At 56.8% G+C, this 13,464-nt stretch overlaps 1 protein-coding gene across 1 annotated transcript in view; it reads left to right on the forward strand.

The window, feature by feature from the left end:
- Positions 1-2,653: 2,653 nt before the first annotated feature.
- The window catches only part of Triobp (TRIO and F-actin binding protein), a 50,133-nt gene continuing 39,322 nt past the window's right edge, over positions 2,654-13,464 (forward strand). The window contains exons 1-4 of the mRNA XM_077109327.1: positions 2,654-2,722; positions 8,034-8,146; positions 9,609-9,807; positions 10,538-10,691. Of these exons, the coding sequence (XP_076965442.1) occupies positions 2,657-2,722; positions 8,034-8,146; positions 9,609-9,807; positions 10,538-10,691 (532 nt within the window). The 5' untranslated portion in view covers positions 2,654-2,656. The remainder of the gene's footprint in view (positions 2,723-8,033; positions 8,147-9,608; positions 9,808-10,537; positions 10,692-13,464) is intronic.

Raw genomic sequence — 13,464 nt, forward strand, 5'->3', positions numbered from 1 at the left:
GTCAGCGTCAAAGTGGGGAGGGCCTGAGCTCCAGTTGGTAAAATGTGGAGTGGAGGTTGAAGCCTTCCTGCAGGGATTTTTGGTGGTCCCCGAGGCCACAACTGCAATGCTGTGTTAGTTCTGTGCATCTGCTTGGTATTTACTGGGTGCCTATTCTGATACACTTCAGTTTTTTTTTTTTTTTTTTTTGTTGTTGTTGTTGTTAGACGAGGGATGGGGGGTGGAGGGGTGGTATCAGGGACTGAACTCAGGGGCACTCAACCACTGAGCCACATCGCCAACCCTATTTTGCATTTTATTTTTTTTTAAATATATATAGAGAGAATTTTTAATATTTATTTTTTGTTATTGGCGGACATAACATCTTTGTATGTGGTGCTGAGGATCGAACCCGGGCCGCACGCATGCCAGGTGAGCGCGCTACCGCTTGAGCCACATCCCCAGCCCCTATTTTGCATTTTATTTAGAGACAGGAGGGTCTCACTGAATTGCTTAGCGCCTTGCTTTTGCTGAAGCTGGCTTCGAACTCGCGATCCTCCTGCCTCAGCCTCCAGAGCCACGTGCAAACTGTTTGTTTTCATTCTCATAGGTACTATTACATATCCTGTTCCAAAAACAGGCGCAGAGGTGAAGTCTCGGCTGAAGCCGGCTTAGGGCACTGTGGCCTGAATAAACCAAAGAGAAGATTCACCGTGCCAGCTTCGTGGGCCCCCTGGGAACCGCGCCTGGGAGGGGCTGCTGCTGCCCAGGCAGAACGTGCGGAGTTCGGCGCTCCGAGGCAGCGGGGCACCGCCCGCCTCCGCCCCGCCCCTCGTCTTCGGCTGGTCCAATCCCACGGCCTTCATGTAAATGAGGCTCTGAGAGCGAGCCTACCACCGCCCGGCAGCGTTTTGATTCATTGTTAAAATGTAAAGGCCGTGACCCTGGTACTCGCACCCCGCAGCCCCGGTGCGTGGAAACCCGAGCCCAGGTGAGCGTGGAGCGAGCGGTGGAAAAGGGCGGCTAGGGAGGGCAAGGGGGCTGAGAGATGCGGGAGGCACTGGCTGACGGCATGGATGGAGAGAGGTCCCGGGGTCCATTCTCCGGGTGTGGCAGGCTGGCCACTTACGGTTTTCGTTGTTAAATCTAAAGTGCATCTTAGAGAAAGATTCTGCCAACTGATTGAGGGTAGGGGAGAACGGGAGCAGCTGGGGGCACGTGGAATAGAGCCCCCCACCCCGCCCCCAGGGAAATGAATGGCGCTCTCCGTCCAAGGCGGTACTCCTTTATGTGGACCAACCGGGAAAGAACCGCCCAGGTGGTGCGGAGCATCTGTCCACCGTCGGCAACCGGGAGCGAGGCGGGGAGATGACTGCCCCGTGAAGATCCGAGGCTCCGATGCCACGGGCGGGCTAGTGGGTGCCCCACCCTGTCCCCTCTGCGGTCCTCTCTCCTGGGGGAGGAGATGGAGCCTTCCCCTGCTGCCCCCGTGGAGACGTGAAATCCCACAGCCCTCAGCTGAGATTGACAACAAAGGCCTGATCCCTTGGGAGCTTTGGAGGAAAGTCACCAGGTCGGTAAGTATGGGGTGGCAGGGGGGCCTTAAGGTGTTTGTGTGTTTGGAGTCAGATGTCGCTTCTGCCGTCCTGGTCTCCTTACCGGTGGGGAGGGCTTCTTCCAATCCCCCTCCTGACCCAGCTTTGTTTCCAGAGGCTGAACATTGGAGCCCTGGGCTCAGGTCAGAGCATCAGGGTTTCTTTCTGTCACAAACTTGCTGTGTAATCTTAGGCTGTTTACTTTTGTTTAAGACTTAGTCCTCAACCCTAAAAATACCTGGGTAGCCTTTCGCCTCTCCTTGTGTTTCCCAAGTGAACTGTGTAAGCTGTCAGTGTGACCCTAGGGCCCCTCGCTTCCACCTCCAAGAGAGTGGGGCGCACACTGACCTGGATTTGAATTCCGCTCAGCCACATCACCTTGCCTTTCAGGGAACCTCTCTGAGCTCTGGTTGTCTGATCTGAAATTAGCATGAATTTGAACTGCAATGCCAGGATTGCTATAAAAAAAGGTATTCAAATTTGGGGGTGCTTGCTGGAATCTCCCACGGGAATTGTTTAAATGACATACCCCCAGGCCTCACCTCCTGGAGATTCTGACTGAGTGAATCAGGAGAAGGAATAGGGAATCTGCATTTTTTTAGGAGGCAGGGGTCTTTCTAGGTTGCCCAGTCTGATCCTGAACTCCTGGACTCAAGCAAGCCTCCTGCCTTGGCCTCTTTAGCAGCTGGAAATCTGTATTTCTTTATGAGCAGACCAGGATTGTGTAACTTAGGGTCCTTGGAACACACTTTGAGCAACACTGTGGTGAGGGCTAAAAATTCACATGTCAAATACTTGGCAGTGTGCCTGGGTGCTTAGGTATTGAGGAGTGTTTACTGAGTGAATAAATGAACATGAGAGGATGGATAGCCATGGATCCTTGGTCCTCTTCTGGCCTGGAGACACTGGGGCTAGGGTCTGAGTGGATGCCTAGTCAGTCCTCTGGTCCTTGAACTACTCCCCCTTTCTCCCCAGGCCCCTTCTAGAAGGTCAGCCAGGGCTCACAGGAGCTGCCCTGGCCTGGCTCACCCAACATGGAGCATGAGGCTGAGACGGTCTCCTGTGAACCCTTGGAGGCCAATATGCTTACCCAGAGCTGCTGTCAAAACTGCCTCCACCCTGAGGAGGCCCATGGAGCAAGACACCAGGTGAGCTGGCTTTCCTGGGCGGCTGGGTGGTTTGGGATGAGGGAACCACAATGGCTGGGCCATGGACTTGAAGTTGAACCCAAATGCTTCCTTCTGGCCAGCGCCTCAATTTACCTGTCGATACCATGAGGTGGCCGAACCATGTTGATGTTTTAAAATCTTTAGTCATTTTCCTCCAGTTTTTGATTTTTACCATAGCTTCATCTAATCTATTACTTATTGTTCCTTAGATTAAAATCTTTTGTGGGGGATAATGGGGATTAAACCTAGGGCCCTGTGCAAGCTCTACCTCTGAGCTGCACTCCCAACCCCAAAATCAACATCTTTTTTTCACTTATATGAGACAAAACTTTACACCACCACCACAAATAAGAAATTAAGACCAGGGCCTAACCCGATGCGTGGCACACACCTGTAATCCCAGTGACTCTAGAGGCTGAGGCAGGAGGATTGTGGGTTCAAAGCCAGTCTCAGCAACGGCAAGGCACTGAGCAACTCAGTGAGCCCTGTCTCTAAATAAAATACAACATAGGGCTGGGGACGTGGCTCAGTCGAGTGCCCCTGAGTTCAATCCCCGGTACCCTCCCCCCAAAAAGAAGGCAGGTTAGCAGATACTGGGTGTTAAAACTACCCCAGAACCTGCCAAAGACTTTCTTCCTGAAGCTGCTGCGAAAGCGAAAGGGTCTTGGTTTTCTTACTCTGCGGTTGGTGTGTCCGATGCCAAGCCCCTGTACGGTGATCCCAGAGCGCCTGGCACACACCCCCCGGGATCTCCAGGGGCCCTTCCAGCCTTGACCGCCTCTGACTTCGTCATTCCCTGTGGGGTCTGAGGCTCCTGAGCCTGGCAGCGAGCTTCTTGCAGGGGTTTAGATCTGAAAGCGGCCGCGGTGGAGGGTACTCTTCGGTTTGGGAGGCAGCAGGCTGCAGGCGCAGTCCTGGGGTTACCATTTAACGGCTGTGTGGCCTTGGGCCCTTTAAGTTCTCTGGCTTTACTGTCCTCCTGGGTCCGTGGGGGCAGCAGGTTCCTCACTCTGGATCGCTGCCAGTACTTATGCCAAGCCGCGTGGGGCCCATTCAGTACACGCGGTTTCTTCTTTACCCCCTTCCTGACCAGAGAGGTAAGCTTGGAGGCTCCTTTACACCAGTCTCGATACCTCCAGCTATAGCTGCCACCTTGTCCCTGAGGACAACAGATGCACGAAAGTGTTGTAAGTCCGTCTCCCATGCTAGTGGCCTCCTCCCAGTGGGTGGGGAGATGCCAGTGTGGATTCAGACAGGTGTGAGTTCCAGCATCAATCTCACCTATTCTCAGCAAAGAGCTCGAGTCAACTCCCGTATTTATTCATATTGAATAGGTGCGTAAAATGTGCCCGCCATGGTGCTGGATACTGGGGACATAGTGATAAATAAGACAGACATATTCCTGCTTTGTGGGGCTGATAGTCAGGGAAATGGAGAGTCAGAAATTCTGCACGATTATTTAGTCATGGTTGTGATAAGTGCCATAAGTAATAGCAAGTGGCAGAGGGTAAATGATGGCACATGGTGACACTCGGCTGCTAGGGGAAGGCTTGCAGGCATTAGCCATCGAAGTTGGGGAAGTGCAGAGGAAGGCAGTAGTACTACTGTATGTGCAAAGGCCCTGAGGCAGAAAGGAGGAGGCACATGGGTGGACTGGAGAGTGGTAAGCGAGAGGGAGGGACACTGAAGCTACAGGATGAAGCTGGATGGAAAACGGGCGGAGCCTGGGTCTCACCAGGCGGGGCCTCATGTGGCTTTGTGGACAAGCTGAGGATTTTTGGATTTTGTTCTGACAGTCATGGGGATTCACTGAGGAATTTAAATAAAAAAGTGACAATGAATGGTTTTCGATTTGCATTTTTCAGAGTCACTGTGATTTCTGAGCAGAGAATGAAGTTCTGAGAGGCAGGGGTGAATCAGGGACCAGTGAGGAAAATGTGCGAGTACCCATCTGTGCCAGAGAGGACGGGGCTTTGGGGTGGTGACAGAGGACGCCCTGGAGAACTAGCTGATAATCTGGGTGTGGGGGAGGGAGAAGCCCTGGCTGACCCCTCGTTATTTCCGTGGGCAGCTACTTGGGATGGAGGTCCGCGTGGAGCTGCTGGGGCCTGGTGAGTGGGCACCTGCAGGCACCGTGGAGACGGGAGGCTACTGAGGACCAGGGCTGCACTTAGCGTCAGGCCACAGCAGGAGATGGAGCCGTGCCCATCGTTGGGGTCTGGCTCCAGCAAAAGTCTTGGGTGGAGTGTGGGGTGGGAAGAGAAGAGGCCCCGGGGTCAGGACACAGCTGTTTCTAGACAAGCTCTGGCCACTGAATCAGCTTTTAGCCCCAGGTAACAGGAGGCGGAGAATCCCGGAGGACAGAGAGGGCAGCCCATGTTGGGAGGCAGACACCAGGGTGTGGCCTCCTCCCAGAGCCTCAGGAAGAGTGGGTTTCATGACCAGAGAAGGTACTGGTACCAAGTCCTTTAGTTTCCAGTTGCTCCAGGACAAGATCGCAAGGTGTGAAACTCCCCTGAGCCTCCCAGGGCTGAGCCCGGCGGTGGGACCCAGCTCAATGGAGGACAGAATTATTGTATAGCAGGTGTAATAGGAAAAACTGACCTTAAAATGACTATGCCTGGGATCCCAGCTACCCGGGAGACCAGGCAGGAGGATCAAGGCCGGTCTTGGTAAGTCAGCAAGACCCTGTTCAAAGTGAAGAAATAAAAATATAAAGATTTATATTTCCATCCCCAGCACCAAACAAAACAAAATACAAACAAACCTCTTGGCCCCTGAGATTTCAAACATGTGAGACGGAAAAGCCTCTGTTAGAAAGCACCTCCAGTCTGAGGGACTGAACTTTCCTGCCAGACTTCCAATCACAGCTGGGCACAGAGACGCAGGGCCAGGTCCACTCTGACATCTTCAGCCACTCTAGAATAGGTGTCAATGGCCATGTCCCAGGGTGTCCCCATCATCACCAAGAATGACCAACTGCTGAGCAACTGGTCAACAAGGAGTCCTTGGAATCCAGCTCCCACAGGCCCCTGGCTCCGGATTCCTGTCCCTCTCTATTCACAGCTGAGTCTCCCAGAGGCTGGGAGCCAGGGGAGGGGTCACATGACCTTGTCCAGGTCATAGCCAGGTGTGGGGGGCAGGCAGTGGAAGGTGGGTGGTTGGGTGGTAGGGCCTGCCCTTCCACAGAGTCTTGATTGCATGTAGCATTACACTGACAATTGCCTGCGTCTACAGTTTATTTCATGTTCTTTCGTTGTTATTATACTTATGATGGGCAGGGCAGATGCTGTTGAGCCCTTTACAGATATTAACTCATTTAATTCTCCTGGCAGCCCCTAGGATGTGGCTCAGGCCAGTTCTGCATGACATAACTGAGGCACAGAGAGGGCAAATCATGGCCATGATCCTGGGCATGCCTCTCTCTGCCTGCACTACAGAGACAAGGCCCTGGTGAGGCCACCGGCTGGGAAGTGGAGGAGCCCAGACAGGACGCAGGTCTCAGACTGAAGCCCGCGCTGACCCCCAGACAGTAGTCGGAGTGGGGACTGCCTGCTGGCCTGGGGAGTGGGCAGTGGGTGCGATGGGTTGGGGTGACAGTGGGAGCAGGTGCCAAGGCAGGCTGAGGTGCTGCTGAGCCAGGACCCTTGGTAGTGTCCAGCAAGCCACTCCCTCTTTTTCCTGCTGCGCTGTCCCCTGGGTGGCCAAGGCGCCGGGCCCGGCTGTGGATCTGACACCTCCTGCTGCCAAGCGCTGATCAGATCAGAATCTGGCTGCGGAGCAGGGGGTGAAACTGATCCCCTCGGCCTCCTCTGGCTGGAATTGCAGCCGACACCTCAGCACTCCCAGGCCCTGCCAGGGGTGACTTTCCTGGGTCCAGGAAAGCCTGTGCCCACCTGGGGCACTGATCAGGCCACAGCCTCGGCCCTGGACTCCAGTCCCAGGGTCCCCAGGGAGCCCCGCCCAGGCTCCCACCCGCCCTGGCTCTCAGGTGAGCCACGGGATCAGGTTCCTGGTCTCATGTGCCCCATTGTTCTTGGCTGGGCCCTGGCTCATGAAACAGTAATGAGGGGCCCCTGCTCCCGGCCGGCCCCTCTAAGGTTTCCGCTGCCTCTGCTGCTGCCGCCACGGCCCAGAGTCGGGCCGGGAGGGCGGCAGTGCGGGGGCCCGAGCTGGAGCCCCCCGGGGACGAGGGTGCTGACAGCCGCCAGCCGCTGCTGCTACCACAGGAGCCGCTGCCCAGGTAACCCGAGAGGAGGCGGGGCACGGGTGCCACGGCCGGGTGTCCCACCACCAGGGGAGGCCCTGCCACTCCAGGCAGCCGGAGGACTGGGGGGGCCCTGGTGGAGGCGAGTCGCCGCCATTCCCCCTGGGTGAGCCCAGCTCCAGGGCCCAGGTGTGGCCATGCTGAGGTCAGGAGGGGAGAGGAGTACAAGGGCCATGGCCCTCGCCACACCTGGGGCCCCAGCCTCCTGTCCTGAGCCCCTGCCTCCTGTCCTGAGCCCTGCCTCCTGTCCTGAGCCCCTGCCTCCTGTCCTGAGCCCCTGCCTCCTGTCCTGAGCCCCTGCCTCCTGTCCTGAGCCCTGCCTCCTGTCCTGAGCCCCTGCCTCCTGTCCTGAGCCCTGCCTCCTGTCGTGAGCCCTGCCTGGCCCTGAGCCCCTGCCTCCTGTCCTGAGCCCCTGCCTCCTGTCCTGAGCCCCTGCCTCCTGTCCTGAGCCCCTGCCTCCTGTCCTGAGCCCCTGCCTCCTGTCCTGAGCCCTGCCTCCTGTCCTGAGCCCCTGCCTCCTGTCCTGAGCCCCTGCCTCCTGTCGTGAGCCCTGCCTGGCCCTGAGCGGGCAAATCTCTTCTCTCCTCTGAGATCTGCTTCCCATCTCGGCCACCAGACCAGCTCTTCTCCCCACAGACCTCTCCCTGTTCGCCAGGCATCCTGTACCTGCCTTCTGGCCACCAGAGGCCCTTTTGGGTCACTTCGCTTTCTCAGACACGCACGCACTGAAACACCCCTGAATGAACCTGCGTGAGCTCACACAAGCACACGCCCCGCGCCCCTAACGCTCTGTGTGCACACACACCTTCAAGAGTCCCACGCACATGTGCGCACGCCACACACACACCTTATGAACACCTGAGCCTAGGCCCGCTGTGTACACAGCCTGGGCCCCCGCCAGCCCCAGCCGGGTCCCTAGGGGCAGGTGCAGCAGCAGGCGCTCCCTGAGGACGTGGCTGAAACCCACCTGCCCCGGGGCCCCATGCGGGAGGCACTGAGCCTCTCTCTCCTGCTCTGCCTCAGGAGCTGGGGAGCCCTTCCAGCGTTGAGGCGCCCTGCTGCGAGCTGCCCCGCTGCCCGTCAGCCCCTGAGGACCCGCTCAGCACCTCCAGCTCCGATTGCCAGGGGCCCAAGAGGTGGGTAGAGCCCAAGGACCCAGGGAAGCTCCCTGGGGTAGGGTGGCCTCACCACCCCTCCTGCACTCTCCAGGGGACAGCGTCTGCCTGATGCTGCTGAAGGGGTAGTCCATGCTCTGGGCACAGGCAGGCAGGAGGCAAGCGCCTCAGCCCCACAGGAGAACTCGGATCAGACTGTCCCTTTGGGGTCCTGGGTCTCTGAGCCTACTGTCCCCAGCCCTGGCTGTCTTTCCTGAGGGTCCTACCCACTCGCTAGTTCCCTAGCTCAGCTTCTCTCCAGGGGGCGGGTCCATGCAGAGGAGGCCTGCGCTCAGCTGTCACCCTCCCTCCTGGCTGTGCACTGCGCCAGTCTCCCGATTCCCTCCACCCAGGCCTGCGCTCCCCTGGACTCCCCTGGACTTCCCGTGTGGAGTCATGGAACCTGGGGAGGCCATGACTTCAGGATCCAGAAACCTGGGTCCCAGCTTCTGGTCTGTCCCTCAGAGGCTGTGGGACCTCGGGCAAGTTGGTCCATCTCTCTGGGCCTCACTTTCTTTGTAAAATAAGAGGGACAGGTCAGGGCTGGGCGCATCTCAGTGGTAGGGTGCTGGCCCAGCTCGTGTGAAGTTCTGGTTCCATCCCAGTATCGCGGTGTGTGTGTGTGCGCGCACACACACCGCACAGAATCAAATGGCCTTGCTTGGAAACATGTGCTCCTCACAGTAGGCTTTACTTTTACTTATTCATTCATTTTTTTATGGTCCTTGGCCCTCGCTGAGGAAGTGCTCTATTGCTGAGTTACATCCCTCACCCCAAGGCAATATTTTAAAGAAAAGCTCAGCTTTCAAAAACATTTCAGAAACCCTGGGAGAGGGGAAGTCAATGCTTTCTCAGCAGGACTTTCAGTTTGTAGGCATGCATCTGCATGGCGGGTGGGGGGGTGGGTTTGGGTGGGGGAGGCAGAGACATGTGTTCTGTCCCAAACTTGACTATAGAACTCTTTTGGGGTCATCACTCATTACCAGCCTGTAGGTCAATCTGCGTGTCCCCATCTTGAAAGACGTCAGCTGCATGCCTCCTTGGGTCGTGGCTGCCCACCTCCCTGCATTAGTCCAGCATGAGTCTATCGTCTTATTCTTACTGAACCTGGAGTCCCCACTCCTGCTCTGGTGACAAGGGTTTGGAGCCCAGGCAATTGTCCTGGTTCACAATCCAGCTCTGTCCTTTTCTGGCTGTGTGACCGTGGCCAATATCTTGACCTCTCTGAGTCACATTTCCTTCATCTATAAAACGGGAATCATTGTACTTCAAAGGGAGGCTGTCGATGCACAGCTCATGAGGCCCTGGGTGTGGCTCCCTGTTCTGCAGTGACAGCAGATCCCCGGCCCCTGTAGAGTGTGTTCTCCTGTGCCTCTGGGCGGAGGAGTGCTTCCTAATTCCCTATTACTTTTGGGGGGAAAGTCACGAGTGTCTCCTGTCCCAGGGGCCTGTCCCTGACAGCAGGGCTTCCTGAGGAGGACCCCAAAGCTGCCCCCAGGAGCAGGCACCAGGAGCTGGAGGCAGTGCCCTATCTGGAGGGCCTGGCCCCCTCCCCGAGTGGCAGCTGCTTCGAGGACCCCAACTCTAACACCAGCTGCAGCCCTGGCAGTCCCACCCATGACACCAGCAGGTCGTCCTCTGTGGTGAGCTGGGGGCCGGAGACAGAGGGACAAGAGAGGACCTGCCCCCTGAGCCCCGCCCGTGCCTCACAGCAGGAACTGGGGGGCGGTGGGGACCCAGGTGGTGGACTAGGCTCAGGTGAGCCGCCCGCCCGCCCAGGCTGCCAAAGCCTCTCGGGTCCCAGAGGGCTGGGATGTGGGCGCTGTGTCCAGAGCAGGCCTGGGGCTGGGCCCTGGTCACAGCTGCTGAGCCCATGGCCACCCTTGGCATCGGTTTCCAAGGACAGGACAGGGTCGTCCCGGCAGCAGTGCGGGAGCAGGCCTGGAGTCCTCTCAAGCTCTCCGTGGGGGGGCCCTCAGGGGGCACAGGAGGCTGGCCTGTCATGAGACCCTCCCTCAGAGGAACCTGGCGGGGAGTGACAGGCTCAGCCTAACACCCAGCCGGTGTCCCCCAGGTGGCCCGGGCTGTGTGCCGGGCTGGGGGCTCCACCGCCCTCTGTCCTGGAGATGGTCATGGCCACTAGAGCCACACAGAGGGGAATGACAAGGCTGGGATCTGAACCCAGACCTCCTGGCTGCGGGGTTTGGACAGACTCTGGGCTCTCCGGCTGCCTGCTGGCCGGGGTTGGAGGGAGGTCGGTGAGGGCACTCAGTGGGCACCTTCACGGTCAGTTCCTTTGGCGTCTTGTGCTGGGACTGCAGGCCAGGGCTGCCTCCCCCCACCAACACCGCTTTGTCCTCCTTTTCCTGGTAGGACTGCCACACTGTGGAGAGGTGGGCGGAAGTGCCCAGCTGGGACCTGCTCGTGATGATCCCGCAGAGGCCCCAGGAGGGGCAAAGAGCTGAAGGTGCCCGAAGGGTCACCAGGTCCCCTACAAGAGGAGACACTGCAGGCCAGAAAAAGGATGGTGAGTCCTTCTATCAGGCTATCCCCGTGACCATGGACATGGTAAGGACCTGGAGTTCCCCAGATAGCCACTCATTGGCAAATGGGCCACGGGCAGGGCTTACTTTGGTGACCTAAGTCCTAATAATAGTAAAGTTTCCGTGGAATTAGGGACAACCGTGATGGGCAGGCTGCCTGATTTAAGTACATCATTTTACAACCAGGTTGGGATCTGTAAGTTGCAAGGAAAGAAACTGGTTGAACATGAATGGAATGACTCACATAAATAAAAAGCCTCAGGGGTGTGACTTCAGGCATGGCTGGATCCAGGTGTTCAGCAGCATCAGGAAATTGGCCTCTGCTCGGCTTTCTTCTGAGGTGGTTCCATCCTTAGATAGACCCTCCCCTGACCCTGGCATGATGGCCACCTCTGTGCTAGGTGTGTCCCACCAGCTCATCAGCTTCCTTAGAAGGAGGGTCCAGTCTTCTCTAACCTGAGGCTAGTCTCTGGGACTCAGGATGGAGGATGTGTCCACCTGGTGACCAGGATCAGCTTCTGATGAACCTCATGGCCTTCGATATGGGGAAAGGAGAGAAATGAGGATGACTGTTACCAGAGAGGGGGAGGCTGTCATCAGGCCGAGCCCACAGGGGCCTTGCTCACCAGAATACGTGCCCAGGATGCTGAGTCCCAGAGTCTGAGCCCTCGCTTGATCGCCACTGCTCTGCGTCTCCTAGTCTCTGTCTTCAGCAGGGACAGGATTTGAGGTTAGAGGGCCAGAGCATCTGCCTTTGAGCTCCAGTAGGCAGTCCTGGCCCCATGGGGGGCCAGGGGTCTGGAAGGTCAGGTGGGGTTTTCACTGAGCCCCTGGTTTCTTGCTCCTAAACATATTGCAGGCCAGATGTGGTGGCGCACACCTGTAATACCAGGAACTAGGAAGGCTGAGGCAGGAGGATCACAAATTCAAGGCCAGCCTCAGCAATTTAGCAAGGCCCAAAGCAACTTTGCAAGACCCTGTGTCAAAATAAAAATAAAAAGGTCTGGGGATGTGGCTCAGTGGCTAAGTGCCCCTCTGCTCAATCCCTGATACTAAAAAAAAGAAGAAACCCACCTTACAACATTGGTGGGCAGCCTCGCTCTGTGCCCAGCTTCATCAGAAGTGGACACCACTGTCCACCTGGTGGCATCTTCCTAAATGGCAGGCCAGGGGCCAGGGCCCAGGACTTGGCCAACTCTGGGATGCTGAGGGCTCCGCCCTCCACTCTCTGAGAGCTCTTGCCTGTTTGCAGAGCTCACCAGGTAGGCAGGTGACACAGAGCCCACTTGGCGGAGGACGGACACGCAGGCTCCTACCCCATTGTGATCACTAAGGGGCTTGGGAGTGAGGGTGACCCTGGAAGGGCCAGGCGCGGGGCTGCTTCAGATGGTGGGAAGGAGCTGGGCCCCCTGCAGGGGCAGCTCGGCCAATGCCCACTCTCAAAGGACAGGGACCCCAGGCCCAAGCACAGCTAGAGCTGGAGGTGGCAGCACAGCGTGTACTGTGCACCTACTGTGTGCTGAGCACTTTTCCAAGCCCCATCCCGAGGGCAAGGCCCTTCCTGAAGAGAGCTTGCTGGGGAGGCAGCAGGGGACCAAGTGAAGGAGACGATGTGAGGAGGCGACCCAGGGCTGCTCCCGGTGACAGGGCGCCTGAAGGAACCAGCCAGGTGAAGAGGGGCGTGCTTCAGGCAGAGGCAGCAGCAAGAGCTGGGGTGGTGAGGTGTCTGTGGTGCGTTCCAGGAACCCAAAGGTAGGCAGGTGCGGAAGCTGCCGTGGGGGGTGGTGGGCAGAGCCAGCCTGGCGGTGGAAATTGGGGATTTTATTTCAAATGCAGTAGGAAGCCCTTCTCTGTGTCTTTCTCTCCCTTTCTCCCCCTTCTTTCTCTCTCTTTCTTTCTAACTTCCTGTTTTGAAATACTCTTAAATTTATTCAAGGGCTGGGGTTGTGGCTCAGTGGTAGAGCGCTCAGCTAGCATTCATGGGGCCCTGGGTTCGATCCTCAGCACCACATGAAAATAAAATAAATATATTGTGCCCACCTAAAACTAAAAAATAAAATTTAAAAAAATAAAAAAAAATTGGCTGGGGATACAGCTCAGTGGGTAGAGTGCTTGCCTTGCATGCACAAGACCCTGGGTTCCCAATCCCCAGCAACCCCCCAAAAAAATAAAGTTTATTCGAGAGTTGCCCGGATGGTATGGGAGGTGCATTATGCCTTTCGCCCTGGTTCCCCGGATGTTGGCATCGAATATGGCCACAGTGCAGTGATCTGAATTAAGAAATGAACACAGCGAGGGCTGGGGAGGTAGGTAGAGCACTCACCCAGCGTGTACAAGGCCCTGGGTTCCATCCCCAGCACAAAAAAGAAAGGAGCCAGGCGCATGGTGCCTCCCTGTAATCCCAGCACCTTGGAAGGCTGAGGCAGGAGGATCGTGAGTTCAAAGCCAGCCTCAGCAATTCAGCGAGACCCTGTCTCTAAAAACATATAAAAAAGGGCTGCGGATGTGGCTCAGTGGTTAAGTGCTTCTGGGTTCAATCCCTGGTACCAAAAAATGTTGATTAGTTAATTAATGAACGCTGGGGTATGACACTATTAACTAAACTACAGACTTCGTTGGGAGCCTCTCGTTTCTCTTCTAGTAGCCCTTTATGTCCACTCTAGCATCCCACATGGCATCAGTTGCCAGGTCTCCTCTGTGTCCTCTCTGGGACAGCTTTCTGGTCTTTCATCCTCCCCTGCAAAACTGTGAGCAGAG

This window comes from Callospermophilus lateralis, chromosome 4 (genome assembly GCF_048772815.1).
Source record: "Callospermophilus lateralis isolate mCalLat2 chromosome 4, mCalLat2.hap1, whole genome shotgun sequence".
Classification (NCBI taxonomy): Eukaryota; Metazoa; Chordata; class Mammalia; order Rodentia; family Sciuridae; genus Callospermophilus; species Callospermophilus lateralis.